At 55.6% G+C, this 15,466-nt stretch overlaps 1 protein-coding gene and 1 long non-coding RNA gene across 2 annotated transcripts; one reads left to right on the forward strand and one right to left on the reverse strand.

The window, feature by feature from the left end:
- Positions 1-6,374: 6,374 nt before the first annotated feature.
- On the reverse strand, positions 6,375-8,802 carry LOC109500492. The gene is made up of 2 exons (XR_002158058.2): positions 8,668-8,802; positions 6,375-7,304 (listed from the first exon to the last, which is right to left on the reverse strand). It is a non-coding gene; the product is annotated as an uncharacterized LOC109500492 (long non-coding RNA).
- MESP1 (mesoderm posterior bHLH transcription factor 1) lies at positions 7,997-9,659 on the forward strand. Its single transcript, XM_019831877.3, has 2 exons — positions 7,997-9,016; positions 9,307-9,659. The coding sequence occupies exons 1-2, from the start codon at positions 8,306-8,308 to the stop codon at positions 9,379-9,381; spliced, it is 786 nt and encodes a 261-aa protein (XP_019687436.1). The 5' UTR covers positions 7,997-8,305; the 3' UTR covers positions 9,382-9,659.
- The last annotated feature ends 5,807 nt before the right edge of the window (positions 9,660-15,466 follow it).

Below are 15,466 nucleotides of genomic sequence, written 5' to 3' on the forward strand. Positions count from 1 at the left end.
AAGCGTGCCGGGCTTTTCTGTTTTCGTTTTTCCATGTTCTGAAGCTTCTGGTATATGTTTTATTTTTCATACCAGCTTTACTGGGATTTGATTCCCACATCATACGTTGACCTGTGTAAAGTGTATAATTCAACAGTTCTGTGTGTACAGTACTTAAAATGGTTTTAATTGGGGTAAAATATATTTACCGTAAAATTTGCCATCTTAATCATTTTTAAGTGTGCAATTCAGTGCCATTCATTATAGACATAGTGTCAGGCAGCCGTCACTTTCCACAAGTTTCCATCACCTCACGTAGAAGCTCTGGACCCATCAAGGAAGAACTCTCTTTACCCCCAGTCCCTGGTAACCTCTCAACCACTTCCTGTCCCTATGAATCTGTCTGTTCTAGGTGCCTCGCAGAAGTGGAATCATACAGTACTTTTTCTTTGTGTCTGACTTACTTTACTTTCTAAAAGTTAATTTATTTTGAGAGAGAGAGAGAATCCCAAGCAGGTTCCACACTGTCAGCGAGGAGCCCGACACGGGGCTCGAACTCACGAACCGCGAGATCATGACCTAAGCCGAAACCAAGAATTGGACACTTAGCCTACTGAGCCACCCAGGTGCCCCGCACATGGCTTCCTTTCATGCCTTCAGGGTCTGTCCATAGGTTAGCGTGTGCCTGAACTTCATTCCTGTTCGTGGTTGAAAAATCCTCCATTGCACATACAGACCACATTCTGTTTCTCCATTCATCCATTGCTGGACATTTGGGTCGTTTCCCCCTTTTGGCTCCTGTGCCTTAATGCTCCTACAAAAGTTGGTGTCCAAATCCCTGTTCTAGTGCCTGCTTCCAAGTTCTTTGGGTGTGAAGAGAGCCTGTGGTTTTGTGACCGACTCTTCTCACTAACGTATCCACATTCTCCGTATCGTCAGTAGATGTATTTCTGCGATGAGATGTTTAGGGCACGCCTGGTGCTCCCATGATGATCGGTAGCAGGTTAGCCGAGAAGTTCCCTGGTGCACACTGAGATGCCTTACAGTTTTCCACACAGGGACATCCTGATACCTAGATTTTAAAAATTATTTTTAGGTTGCATGTGTAAGGGGCGCCTGGGCGGCTCTGTCAGTTAAGTGTCCACCTTCGGCTCGGGTCATGATCTCGCGGTTCGTGGCTTTGAGCCCCGTGGCGGGCTCCGTGCTGATGGCTCAGAGCCTGGAGCCTGCTTTGGATTCTGTGTCTCCCTCTCTCTCTGCCCCTCCCCTACTTGCACTCTGGCCCTCTCTCAAAAATAAAAACATTTAAAAATTTTTTTTTAAAAAGATAAGTTGCACGTGTAATAAACGAATGCAAACTCCTTGTGAAAAAATTAAGCATTCCAGATGAGATGAAAGCCTCCCTTGACCACCTCCCAGAACCCAGACCTGTCCCCGCCCACCCACCGAGTAAGTCCCGTAGTCACCCACAGATTGGCTGAGACTCCTACTGTGTGAGACTTGTCTGTGCTCGTACACACGTGCACACAGTAGACCCTTCGAACACGCACGGTATCGTTCGATGACTTTCTGTGCGGGGGTTGTTTTTTAGATCTGTGTTCTCTCTTGCTTTTGCGTGGATCGGTGGTGGCGTCCTACTGGATGGATTTTTCTAGAACTTGGTTCTGCCACCCAGCGGCGTGTCTTCATGGGCGCCTTTCAGTCTTTTCTAACCAGAATGAATTCCCGCCAGGGAAACCGCCGGGCAGAGGGCGTGCTGAGGCTGTTCTGAAGTTGTAGGCTGGCCTCGGAGAAGCCCCGGAAGTGGGCTGTCGAGGCTAACTTGGTTTTGGGCAGCCAGCCCGGCTGGGGGCCCCAGCTAGCCCGGCCACCTGTGCCATGCCGTGCCGGGCATTGAGAGTGCATTCTCGGGCTGGGGCACCTTCTCCAAGGGGGAAGGAGGTTCCCTTGGCTCAGGCCAGGGGCTGATCTTGGATTTCTCTTGCTGAGGGAGCCTCGAGAACAGAGGACTGAGTTCATCCTTTCCCTTAGTCTTTAGCACGTCATCTGTACTGACCAGGTAAGACCCTTCTGTGTGATTTAGTTATCTGGTCGCTTTAAGCTCTGTCCCCTCCCCCTAGATGTTCTCCGTTCTGTCCAGGGACGTCCCTGTCCCCCCCGCCTCTGGCAAAGAATCCTCTGCCCGGAGTCGGCTCACTCCCCCAGGTGCTGGCCAGGTGTTCAGTTCAGTCCTAGGAGCCCCCACTCTGCTTTTTTTTTTTTTTTTAAGTTTATTTTGAGAGCAAGAGGGAACGTGCCTGCAATGGGGAGGGGCAGAAAAAGCGGGAGAGAGAATCCCAAGCAGGTTCCTCAACGTCCGCGCAGAGCCCGACATGGGGCTCCAACTCACAAACCATGAGATCGTGACCTGAGCCAGAATCAAGAGCCAGAGGCTTAGCTGGCTGAACAGCCCAAGCACCCCCCATCCCTTTGCTTTTTATTGGGCCTGATGTCAGATGCCTCGGGGGGGGGGGTACCCTCCTTCTCCTGCTGAGTTGGCTGAGGGCCCGAGCCGCCCGGTGACCTGGTGGGGGGCTCATCGCAGTCCTGACACCTCACCGCACTGTTGTGAGTGGTCAGCAAGGGTAGGGGTGGGGTTACAAGGAACCCCAGAACTGTCCATCCTGACTGGAGGGAGGTCTATCTTGTGCTTCCTGGAGGGGCTGGTGTTGGACATGGCCTCGGTCAGCAGCTGAGCTAGACCTGCAAATCCTTAGCGGGGACTCGGCAAGGGCACTGAGCCCAAGGCATCCGCTGCGTAGAGTTTCCAGCAGCTTGTGGTCTTTTTTCAGCCTTTGCTCCAAGGAGCATATAGGGAAGGTCGGGGGACCCAAGCCCCCAAGCCCTGCTTGGGCTCTTCCCTCCTGGCCCGTCCCCCTTCTCCTCACTCCTCTGGGCTCTGTCCCTCTGCTTCTCTGCACACTTGTATGTTTTTCCCAGTGAACAGATGAGCAGGCAGGGCTCCAGAGAGGGCAAGTGGCATATCTGGGAGTCCCACAGCCCATCACACTGGCATTGAGCTGGCTTCACCCACTTCTTAAGTCAGCCCCTGCATCTCTGGTTCCTGGTGCCTGACCCTGGCCCTAGAACAAAGGCTTGTTACAGGCAGGTCCGCCCTGCTCAGATCCCCAAATCCCCGGCGGCTGGGCAGTGCCCTCTGCTGGCGGTGGCTGGGAATTTGAGGACACCGGTCCACAACTGTCCACCCAGACGTCAACTCTCTGGCCTGGGAAGGGAACCTTCCAACCAGGGCAGGCAGTGGAGAGTCCTGGCTCCATTTTATAGTTGGGGAAACCAAGGTGCCACGTGACAGGCTTCCCCACACCCACATGTCCGCATCTCTGCTTTGGGCCGGTTCCCCTCCTTAACCCCTTTCTGCCTTGGTTTCCCCACGTTACCCTAGAAAGCTGCCATCTTCCTCCGCTTACCCAGAGGAAGCAAAGAAGCATAAATGTGACTCCCCTACGAGAGAGGCACTGTCTGCTCCCCCTGCGCCCTCAGCCCCGCTCCCAGAACTGCAGATTCTGCCACTTCCCCTTGAGTCTCTCCTGGAATCCGCCAAATCTCTCTCCTTTCTTGCCACCCCCTCCCTCCTCATCACCCCTCTGCCTCCTGTGACTTCCACTGGCTGAGCATCCAGCTGATCCATGACCAAGATAATCAGATTATCTCAGGTCCGGAATAATCTATTCCATATGGCTTGCCAACTCAGAGGCTCCGGGAGCTAAAGGTGTGAGGACAGGGGGTGATCTTAGTTGGAAGGGTCTCCCTGGGAGCCTTGGGGCCTCAGCTGGGAGGCTGCTGGGGAAGAAGGGAGGTGGCAGAGAAGTCGGGGGCCTTCCTGCTGAGCCCCCTGACTGCTTTGGGGCTCCAGGTGGCTGCAGCCACATCCACCCATGACCCACGGGGGTTTAGGAACCATGATGGGGGGCTGGACACTCCCAGTGCTTTCTCCACTCTCTGGATTGAGGTGGGGGTGGCCACGCCACTATAGGGCACTGCTTCTCAAAAGTGGCCGAGCTTCATAATTCTGGGGGAGGCGGTACTTTTCTTTCTTTCCTTTTTAATGTTTATTTTTGACACAGGGAGATAGAGCATGAGCAGGAGAGGGCCAGAGAGAGAGGGAGACACAGAATCCGAAGCAGGCTCCAGGCTCTGAGCGGTCAGCACAGAGCCTGACACGGGGCTAGAACTCACGAACTGTGAGATCATGACCTGAGCCCGTCGGACGCTTAACCGATGGAGCCCCCCAGGCACCCGGACATGGTACTTTTCATACCGAGATTCTCCAGCTCTGGTGCAGCAGGTCCAGGGTGGGTGTGGAAACCTTTTTATTCTTACGTCTCCCATGGTCCCTGTGACTTGTGACAAGATGTTGTGGGCACTTGAGGTCTCTGGGGAAATCTCCCACGCCAGCACCCTCACTCTTGGGGCTGCCTCTGGGAGGTAGGGGGCCCCCACGTCTTCCAGAAGAGACAGGAGAGGTGGTGGAGAGGAGAGAACCCGGGCTTTGGCCCCACACACAGGCAAACGGGCCCCAGCTCTGCCCCTGCTAGCCACGTGACCTAGAACAACCTCCCTACGCCCCATTCCCTCACATACAAAGGGAGGCAGAGACGCCCACATCGCCACGTGGTTGTCAGCTGTGACCCAGCCAGGCCCCAGCACAGCGCCAGGCCCCAGCGACGGCAGCAAGCGTGCCCCTGGGTGTTGCCCAAAGCCCCGTCCGTATACTCTGATCCGATCCTTACAATATGTCAGCACAGCAGACATTACCCCCTGGCCCAGAGGCAGAAGCTGTGTGGGCCCCGAGATGGAGAGTGAGTTACCCACATGACACAGGTGCTACATGGCAGGACGGGGACTCTCTTCTGACCCACGCTGGCCACACTCCAGAGGGGTGTTCTAGGCTGCCTGGAGGTGGCAGCTCCTTAAACAACAATGAAGGGGCTGCCTCGGGCGGGTGCTGGGGTGTGGTGGGAAGATCTCAGCAAGCAGGGGCACCTGAATTAGGAGCTTCCCAGGAGATGCGCCTGCTGATGCTAAGCAGGCTGGCGGTACAGGGGGCTGCTTCCTTCTCCTGGGGCCTCTGGCTCCGGCGGGCCAGGGATTAGGGGCTCCAAGGGGCTATTGACATAGCACCTTTGATTAGCACTCCTGTGTCAGAAGGGCTGGCCGGGAAATGAGGGCATTGAGGCTGGGGGGGGGGGGGGGGCGGTGTCCAGGACCAGGCTGGGCCTGAGGAGCGGGCTGGTTCCTAGCGGGAAGGCTGAGAGACCCCGGCCCCCCGCCCGGGAGGATGCCGCCCTGCTCTGCCCGCCCCCACCCCGGCCAAGGACCGCAACTGAACTCTCACCTCTGCTCAGTGGGGCTGCCCCGAGGCCTCATTTCCCAGCCTTACACGTTGGCAGGCGAAGGCAGGCTCGGGCCAGGGGAGCGGGAGCCACTGGCACCGGCACTTGTCAAAACACAGGCCCCAGAGGTGTGAAGTCCTCACCCCAGCGGGAGGGCGTGTGGGCCCTGCAGCCCGGAGAACTCATTAACGGGGGCAGCTCCCAAATGAACCCACAGGAGAGGCTGGCGATAAGGAGATCAAAGGTGATGGGGGGAGAGGAAAAAGGGAGGCGACTGACAGGAGGTGGTGGAGCCCAGGCCCCAGGTTGGGGGGGGGGGTCCCTCCTCTTCCCCAGCTTAGCTCCATCGGGCCCACTGGCCATGGCCCTTGTACAAACTGAGCCTGGACACCCCAAGGGCAGCAGGAGAGGGAGGGACTCCCAGGCGGCAGCCTTTAGGGCTGAAGACGCCAAGGTTGGGGTCGGGGGTAGAACCCTGCCATCTGCCCCACCTCTCTCATGCCCTTTTTGTGGGCTCTTTGACTCCACACTGGCCCCGGGACCTTTTTAGCCCTCCTTCAGCCTGCCATGCACCGCTCACGGTGTCCTCCCCTGCTCCAGACCTCTTGGTGGTTCCCGGGCAGGTGCCCGAGGGATGTCAAACCTCAGGTCCCAGATGTGAGAATCCTCAGGAGACAGAGCTGCGTTTTTTCAGGATAAACGGTCTGCCTCCCACACATACGGCCTGTTGTCCAAAACATGTCTGGTTGATTTTGTGCTTTTACAATAACAAACCGGCACCGGTGGTTTCCTCTGGACACAGAATGGCAGGCCTCAGAGGCGGGGATAGTAATGAACTTTGTTACACCCTTCATTACCTGTTGAGCTTTTGACTTTCCGGTCACACGCACATACTGTATTTTCAGAGATGAGAGTAAAGCAAAAGGGTGGCTGATTGCCTAGGAGTTTTGGGTTGTGCTGAGTTTCCTCAATTAGCTACAAAGTGGAAATCAGAATTCTGTGGGGATTGGAGGGATTTTTTTTTTTTTTTTTTTTTTTTTTTTGACATTCAGAAGGTTGGCAGCAGAGGCTCTGAGCCCTCTCAGATCCCATCCCTCCTGCTTGACGGGTCTTTATTCTGCACGCCACCCCCTCACCCCCGCCCCTCGCCTGAGTGCACAACATACTCTACCAAGTCCCAACTGTTTGTCCCCTTGGGTCCGGTGGGATCAAAAGAGCCCAGCCACTGGGCTGCAATACCAGCTTCTTAGCTTGGATCTGGAGCCCCAGGAGGGCATCCATCGAGCAGGGTCCAAAAGGAGACCCTACTGACAGCTTCAAGCTGGGAGGGCTCTCCTGGACCAGACTCTCCTTGGGAATGGGTCCTACGGCAGCTCCCCTTCTCCCCAGGGGGGGGGGGGTTGGGACTGCCTCTCCTGGATGTGACCATGGGCGTAAGCATTCTGGGGCCGCTGGGACAGATTGCAGAGGAAGGGGGTGTAGAAGGTGCTGGAAGAAGCCGAGGGCAGGAGAAGATAAAAGAGGTGAGGGCGGGGGACGGTGGGGGGCAGAGATGCCCAGGGAGAAGCTGCTAAACCACTTGGCCTTCTTTGCTACAGACCAGCTCACCCGGCAGTCACAGGGCTAGAAGGCATTGGGGATGCAAAATGTTAGACCCCTCACACTGGAAGAGACCCTACATACCGCTTCTCTTGAAGACATGCTACACACCAGGTACTTCACAGTCTAGGTGGACAACAGACATCTGTGCATGAAGTAGCTATCATGACAAGGTGTATAAACTCAAACTCCTGAGCGATCAGGCAGGCAGTATCGGTTCCTTGAGATTTCCTACGTAGACAGTCTTGTTGCAAGTGGAGACGGTTCAGTCTCTTCCTTTGCAATCTGTATGCTTTTCTTTTTTTGCACAAGCCAGGCCCTCCGGCGCACTGCCTGGGGAGGAGCAGACATCCCCTTCTGGTTCTCAACATTATGGAAAAGCATTCACTCTTCCACTATTTACTATAATATTAGCTGTGGGCTCTTTGTGGATGCCTTTTATCAGGTTGAGACGGTTCCCCACTATTGCTAGTTGGCTGAGAAGTTTTATTACGGAGGGGTATGAATTTTGTTATGTGCATTTTTCCATGTCGTGTCCACTCACATTTCGATGGCAAAACCTGATATACCTGCCCCCAAATGGTAGGACGCCAACTGGTGGCCAGTGGTGGCAGCTTGCCAAGCCCTTGATCCTGCCAGGGAGAAGGTGCCCTAGAGGGCCTGAGGCTTCCCCTCCCTCAGCTCACATGGTCCAGCAACGTGGCCATACTTGGCCAGCTTGTTGGATTTGCCTGGGATAGTTTCCTCATAGTGCTCCCTCCGTCCCCCCACCCCCGATCACCACCACCAGGTAAGGCCACGTCCAGGACCGGTCTGCCTCCGAGGAGAAATGGATTACTGCTCCTTTCACCTCTCGCAGGGATCAGGGCCCCACTCCGGGTCCCCATCCTATTCATTCTGCAGACCTGGCTGCAGTCTGCCTCAAGGCTCGCGTTATACAAACTGGGAACGAATTTGCAAGAAAGCGTCAGAATCTGCATAAGGTCCCAACAGGTGAAGGCAGCCCCAAGCCCAGGTACTGTACTTTCAGTTCCCCGGACCGCGCTTCCTCTGACCTGCTGGGCTGTCCCAACACGCCAGGCAGCGCGGGCAAGAGGCCCCAGTGGCTGGCTCCGGTGCCCATGCGAGGGCCCAGGTGGGGCCGACCTGGGGCGGCCAAGGAGCCCGCACCTTCAGCACCCCCCCCCTCGTTGGTTCAAAGGGTATGGCCCCGCCCCCTCCAGGCCCCGAGCCCGCTTTGAAGTGCTGATGCGGCCTGGAAGGGGCCACTTCACACCTCGGGCTCGGGATAAAGCGGGCGCCGGGCGCCGGCCCGCAGATGCGCCGCCGCCGCCATGGCCCAGTCCCTGTGCCCGCCGCTCTCCGAGTCCTGGCCCCTCTTCCCGGGTTGGGGCCCGCCTCGGCCTCTGCCGCCCTCCGACAGGGACTGCGGCTGCTCCCCCGCCTCGTCCCCGGACTCCTGGGGCAGCGTCCCGGCCGGCAGCCCCGAGCTGAGCCCCGGACGGCCCGGCACCCACGCGGCCGCCGGAGCCCGGGGCGCAGGGAGGCGAGGCGCGCGCGGCAGCCGCCTGGGCTCCGGGCAGCGGCAGAGCGCCAGCGAGCGCGAGAAGCTGCGCATGCGCACGCTCGCCCGCGCCCTGCACGAGCTGCGCCGCTTTCTGCCGCCTTCCGTGGCGCCCGCCGGCCAGAGCCTCACCAAGATCGAGACGCTGCGCCTGGCCATCCGCTACATCGGCCACCTGTCGGCGGTGCTGGGCCTCAGCGAGGAGAGCCTGCAGCGCCGGCGCCGGCGGCGCAGCGACGCGGCGGTGCCTCGGGGCTGCCCGCTCTGTCCCGACGGCGGCCCCGCGCAGACGCAGACGCAGGTGCAGGTGGAGGCGCGCGCCCAGCTACTGGGCTCAGCCGCCAGCCCCTCCGCGTCCTGGGGGTCCCCGCCGGCCTGTCTCGGAGAACTAGCGGCGCCGCAGCCGCGCGACCCGCCAGTGCTTTATGACGAGGCGGCGTGTTCGGAATCGCAGGCAATGGAGCCGAGCCCCTCGTCCCCGGTTAGTACTTCCTTCCCCGCGCGGGACTCTCTCCCCCCACCCACGTGGGTGCTGCTACCTGTCGTCCGCGTCCGCCGCTCACAGGCCTCCTGCGGCATCCCCGCCGGCAGCCTGGCCTTGTCTGCTTGCTGTCTCGAGCAGCGTAGCTAGTGTGCCTGGGGCGCTCAAGCGGCGAGGGGAGGGAGAGGACACGCAGGGGACAGGCTCTTGTGCCCGAGTAGAACCTACGAGCGCGGACACCCACGCGTGGCGGCCAGCGCTGAAGGTAACTCCATACCCTCTCCCCCCAGCTCTTTCCCGGCGACGTGCTGTCCCTGCTGGAGACCTGGATGCCCCTCTCGCCCCTGGAGTGGCCGCCGGCCTGAGTCGAAGTGACGACGTACAATTGGCGCCCTGTGAGCATCGAGGCCCTTTTGGCTTTCAGCACCTTCAAAACGGTCCCTCTCCAGACTCCCTTTCCTAGGAGAGGGCACCTGCGATACTGGCATGGGCATTCCTGAGAGCGAGAGCCCGTCCCCACCCAAGACAACTCTCCCCAGCCCCTCCGGCAATGGAGGGACCCATAGGTTGACCCTTGGAGGCAGGCAGGGGGCGCCTGCCTACTATGTATTTATTTATTTGTGAATAAACTGTGCTGGTGTCAGTTGACCGTTTCTTCTTCCTTCGCATGGACACAAAGCTCCCTCCCCTTCTCCAAAGAAGAACCTAGGAGAATTAAGAGAGTTTCTGGCAGTCTTCAGCCCTCAAAGCACAAAGGCCCAGACCCTTTCCCCTTTGCCCTGGCTTAGCCTGTCCTATTCCAGGAAGGCCAGCCTGGAGCAGGAAGATGCTGTATGTGAGAAAGTGGTAGCAGTGGAGCCTGTCCCCCTTTTCCTTGAACCCGGTGGGAGGTGCATTAAAAGCAAAGTATCTGTGTAGAAAATATGTTTTCTTAGTACTTACTGTGCATCATCAGGTCCTGTACACAATTTATACCCAAATAACGATTTTACTGAGGGTCAGCACTCAGGGTCGGTATGAATTCAGAATCCCAAGTTCTCCCTGGTCAGGTTTTGCCAGCTCTGGGGTCTGAGAGGACACCAGCTCCAAAGACTCGTTCCATGCATCCCAAGTCCTTATTCCCCTGTACGGGAGCTTTGTGGCCTGGACCTTGGGATTTTCTTATCTCCCTTCACTCTGCTTTCTCTTCCAGGTGGGCTAGGGACGTTAACATTTTATGAGTCAGTCCCGAGTTAACTGTGACCTCCCAGAGGCCTAGCTAGAGTGGAGAGGCTCTTGGGGTTGCCTCCAAATCCACATAGCTGACCTGGAACCACACTCGTGTCTGCATTGCTGGGTTCAGATCAGGGATGCAGTGTATGGGGAAGAAGGAAGCCTTGACCCAGAAAGGGCCTGGCTTGGCTCAAGGGGTCTGGTAAGCAGTCAAGCCTTGTGGGGGAGTTGAGGTGAGGCTAGGGGATGTAGCCTCTGCCCAAGGGTCCCCCAGCCCTCTATGGATACCAAGTTCTCCCCTCCCTGCCAAGCAACTTTGAAACACAGGCTTTAGCATTTGTTTTTTATAGTAGCTTTATTGAGATATAGTTTACATACCATGAAATTCAACCTTATAATTCAGTGACTTTAGTATATTCGTAGTAATGCAACCATTACCACTGTCTAAATCGAGAACATTTTCATCACAGGGGAAAGAAACCCTGTGCCCATTAGCAGGTGCTCCCCATGACCCACGCCCTCCCCCCCCCCTCCCCCTCCAGCCCAGGCATCTACCTTCTGTCTCCATAGATTGGCCGGTTCCGGACATTTTGTGTAACTGGAATCACACAATAGAGGCCTTTTGTGTCCTGCTTCTTTCATTTAACGTTTTCCGGGTTTATCCGTGTGGCCTAGGTGCATCAGTATTTCATTTCTTTTTATTGCCCAGTGATAACTCCATTGCACGGATATACCACGGTTTATCTGTTTATCCGTCGGTACGGATAGGTTTGTTCTGAAACCACCTCAGAGATCAGTTCCAGTGCTCAGGCCCAGGCCGGGAGGGGCAGGAATTCGGCGTGGCCGGGGGCACCGCTGTGACGTTCAGGCGTCCAGGCGCACGCACCCTGGCCGGCATTTGGCCGCACAGAGCGGGATCCAAAAGCAGAGGCCCTGCAGGGGGGCTGACCTCACACCTCCGCTGATCACCCCCTTTCCCACACCTCGCCCCTCATCTTGCTCTCCCCTCCCAGGACCCTAACTGGAGCAGAGCGAGAAGTCTTTTCCAGGGGCCCTACCCAAGTTAGAAAATCTGTTTGCATGGCAAAGGCCCTGCGGTTTCGGATGGGGAATTAAAGTTATTAGCAAGTCTTTTCACAGATAAGTGGGGCTCATCGGCCAGCGCCCTCCCCTGCGGAGAGCATTCTCCTCCCTCTCGGAGCCGGCGAGGCCCACTGTTTATCAGCACCTCGGTGTGAATTTTCATTAACACGTCTCTGCTAATAAGACGGAGGACGGCGGATGGGAAGGGGGCTCCTCCCACCTCTCCTGCGCCTGCGCCCGCGCCCCCTCGCTGGGCCGGCGCCGCCCGCCCCGGGGAGGAGACCCTGCGTACGCGTCCCAAGGCCTACGTCAGTGAGCACCGTCCAGGTAGGTGACAGCGTGCGCTCGCTCGGTTCTCAGCACCTGTGACAAGTGGCCAGTTGGTGGGAGAGTTAAGGAAGGAAGAGGCTAGCCGACGCGCCGGAGCGGAGGGTGGGTGGCCGCTTTGGCTGGGGACCCGGATGTGAGTGCGGCGCAGTGTGCCTCCCCCGGGGCGCACGGTTTAGGCGACAGCTGAACGCCGGCCTGTCTCTGGGACGGAGGCTAGGTGGTGGGACGTCACCCGGGGCCCTGCCAGGGTGCCCTGGCCTGGCGCGGCGGGGGCGCGTGCCTGCTGGAAGGCGGGAGCCGGAGCGTGGCGTGGGCACCGGGTGCCCCACGGGGCCGCTGGCCCGCGGCGCTGCGTCCTTCGGAAGAGCTGCTGTCCCGGCCGGCCGGGTCGGATGGGCAGAGCGGTTGGTTACCCGAGCCGGGCTCTGTGTTAAAGGCTTTGAATTCACCGTCTAACCTCAAGTCGCCGCAGGTGAGGCGGGCAGGTGTGTGCGCTTGTACCTATTTAACAGATCGGGACACTGAAGCACAGAAAACAGGGCATTTTTCACAAAGCTAGTACCTGGCCGTTGGGACGGGGACAACGGTGGGCGGCAGTTGACCAGTCAGGTGTTGGCAAGTTGACCAGTCCTGGCGGGCAAGCGTGTGTGGTGGGGGGCGGGGGGGGGGGGGAGGCTGGGGGTGTAAAATAAGGCCCCACTGCACCGTGGCCACCAGTGTCATTGCCGGCAGCGAACATTCTGCCCACTGAGCCTACATGTTGCTCCCGCTGGGGAAACTGTACTGTGTAGGTGCTGGTTGGGCCAGGTTCTAAGGCGGGGCAGCTAAGCTGACGGCTCTGTATTCAAGACATTGATTCAAGTACAGGCTGCAGGGGTCACAGTGTGGAACCCCCCCCCCCACGCGGGGATGGGGGAGGTGGTCATGAGTTGTCTGCATGGGCCCGTCCTAAGGTTCTAGGCGTAGGACTGGGGGGGGGGGTCCCCTGCCTTGGGTGGGTGGCTGGTGCGTCTGGAGGAGGGCCAGCCCCGTGTCCCTCTGGCCACGCGGTACCAAATAAGCAGGTCTGTCCAAAGGGCATGTGGATGCGCCAGGATTTTGCCAGGGCCTGGATCTGGAGACCAGGCTGGGGAGGGAAGCTAGCCTTAACCGCTAAGCCCCACTTACCCCAGAGTGAGGCCAGGAGCCCACCCTGACCCCCCACATGTCATCCCTGCATTTGCACAACCCTAAGGGCCCTACCTCCCAAATGTTGCGCCTTGGGTGCTCCTTCCACTCACACTGGTTCCAGCCTCCCCTGAGGAGACCCAGGGTTCTTGGTGCTTCTGAGGGGTCCTTTTGCCCAGTGGGCAAGCTCCTCTTTGGGGACCGCTGGCGCACCAGCCCCGAGTGGGGCTAGAGCCGTGGGTCCCCAGCTCAACGCGGCTCAGGCCCCTTCCACCCATTCCCCGGAGCCTTGCCAGGCCCTCTGCCCTCCACCCTCCTCTCTTCCCCCTCCTCCCTCCCTTGGACCTGGCCTGTGAGGCTTCTTTCGAATGCCCCAGCTCCCCTCTCCCCTTCCTGCCCTCCCCACACACACTAGGAGATGGGGAGGTGGCCTGGTGTTGGCAACACGTGACTTTGGAGAGTGGACAGGGCCACCTCTGAGGTCTTGGCCAAGCTTAGCACCCCCCCTGCCTTCTTCCCCTGAGGTCTGGCATTTTTCTTTCTTCAGACAGTGCTCTCCCCTCCTTAGCTTCAGTGGGCACCCCCTCTGCATTGCTCCAGGGATGGGCACGTGACACAGGCCCGCACGGTCAGCACCGAGTGGTTCAGGCATGAGACCACATTCGGGCCAGTGAGAAGCAGGCTCCGGACTTTGCTGGAACCATCAAGAAAGGGACATTTGCAAATATACATTCTTCTCTAGTTCATATGGAACGTTTTCCAGAATAGATCACATACTGGGACACAAATCAGCCCTCAACAAGTACAAAAAGATCGAGATCATACCATGCATATTTTCAGACCACAATGCTGTGAAACTCGAAATCAACCACAAGAAAAAATTTGGAAAGATAACAAATACTTGGAGACTAAAGAACATCCTACTAAAGAACAAATGGGCTAATCCAGAAGTTAAAGAGGAAATTAAAAAGTACATGGAAACCAATGAGAATGACAACACCACGGCCCAAAACCTCTGGGACACAGCAAAGGCAGTCATAAGAGGGAACTATATAGCAATCCAGGCCTTCCTAAAGAAGGAAGAAAGGTCTCAGATATACAGCCTAACCTTACACCTTAAAGAGCTGGAAAAAGAACAGCAAATAAATCCCAAACCAGCAGAAGACAGTAAATAATAAAGATTAGAGCAGAAATCAATGCTATTGAAACCAAAAAACCCAGTAGAACAGATCAATGAAACCAGAAGCTGGTTCTTTGAAAGAATTAACAAAAAATCACCCCCTAGCCAGATTGATCAAAAAGAAAAAGGAAGGGACCCAAATAAATGAAGAATGAAAGAGGAGAGATCACAACCAACGCTGCAGAAATACAAACAATAATAAGAGAATATGGTGAGCAATTGTATGCCAATAAAATGGGCAATCTGGAAGAAATGGACAAATTCCTAGAAACATATACACTACCAAAACTGAAACAGGGATAGAAAATTTGGACAGACCCATAACCAGTAAAGAAATTGAATTAGTAATCAAAAATTTCCCAAAAAACAAGAGTCCAGGACCAGATGGCTTTCCAAGGGAATTCTACCAAGCATTTAAGAAAGAGTTAACGCCTATTCTCTTGAAGCTGTTCCAAAAAATAGAAATGGAGGAAAAACTTCCAAACTCTTTCTATAAAATCAGCATTATCTTGATTCCAAAACCAGACAAAGACCCCATGAAAAAGGAGAACTATAGACCAATTTCCCTGATGAACATGGATGCAAAAATCTTCAACAAGGTATTAGCCAACCAGATCAAACAATACATTAAAAAAATTACCATGACCAGGTGGGACTTATACCTGGGATGCAGGGCTGGTTCAATATCTGCAAAACAATTAACATGATTCATCACATCAATAAAAGAAAGGACAAGAACCACATGATCCTCTCAATAGATGCAGAGAAAGCATTTGACAAAATACAGCATCCTTTCTTGATAAAAACCCTCAAGAAAGTAGGGAGAGAAGGATCATACCCCAAGATCATAAAAGCCATATGTGAAAGACCCAACACTAATATCATCCTCAATGGGGAAAAACTGAGAGCTTTCTCCCTAAGGTCAGGAACAACACAGGGATGTCCACTCTCACCACTGTTATTCTACGTAGTATTGGAAGTCTTAGCCTCAACAATCAGACAACACAAAGGAATAAAAGGCATCCAAATCAGTCAGGAGGAAGTCAAACTTTCACTCTTGGCAGATGACATGATACTCTATATGGAAAACCCTAAAGATTCCACCAAAAAACTGCTAGAACTGATCCATGAATTCAGCAAAGTTGCAGGATATAAAACCAATGCACAGAAATCAGTTGCATTCCTATACACCAACAATGAAGCAACTGAAAGAGAAATCAAGGAATCAATCCCATTTATAATTGCACCAACACCTGTAAAATACCTAAGAATAAATCTAACCAAACAGGTGAAAAATCTATACACTGAAAACTATAGAAAGCTTATGAAAGCAATTGAAGAACACACACACACACACACACACACACACACACACACACACAAAGGAAAAAAATATTCCATGCTCCTGGATAGGAAGAACAAATATTGTTAAAATGTCAATACTACCCAAAGCAATCTACATATTCAATGCAATCCCT

Source organism: Felis catus, chromosome B3 (genome assembly GCF_018350175.1).
Source record: "Felis catus isolate Fca126 chromosome B3, F.catus_Fca126_mat1.0, whole genome shotgun sequence".
NCBI classification, from domain to species: Eukaryota; Metazoa; Chordata; class Mammalia; order Carnivora; family Felidae; genus Felis; species Felis catus.

Bases quoted from the DNA above. Each gene is read 5' to 3' on its own strand.
- MESP1 (XM_019831877.3), top strand. From the start codon at position 8,306: ATGGCCCAGTCCCTGTGCCCGCCGCTCTCCGAGTCCTGGCCCCTCTTC. The intron at 9,017-9,306 runs GTTAGTACTTCC...CTCTCCCCCCAG, and splicing joins AGCCGAGCCCCTCGTCCCCG to CTCTTTCCCGGCGACGTGCT.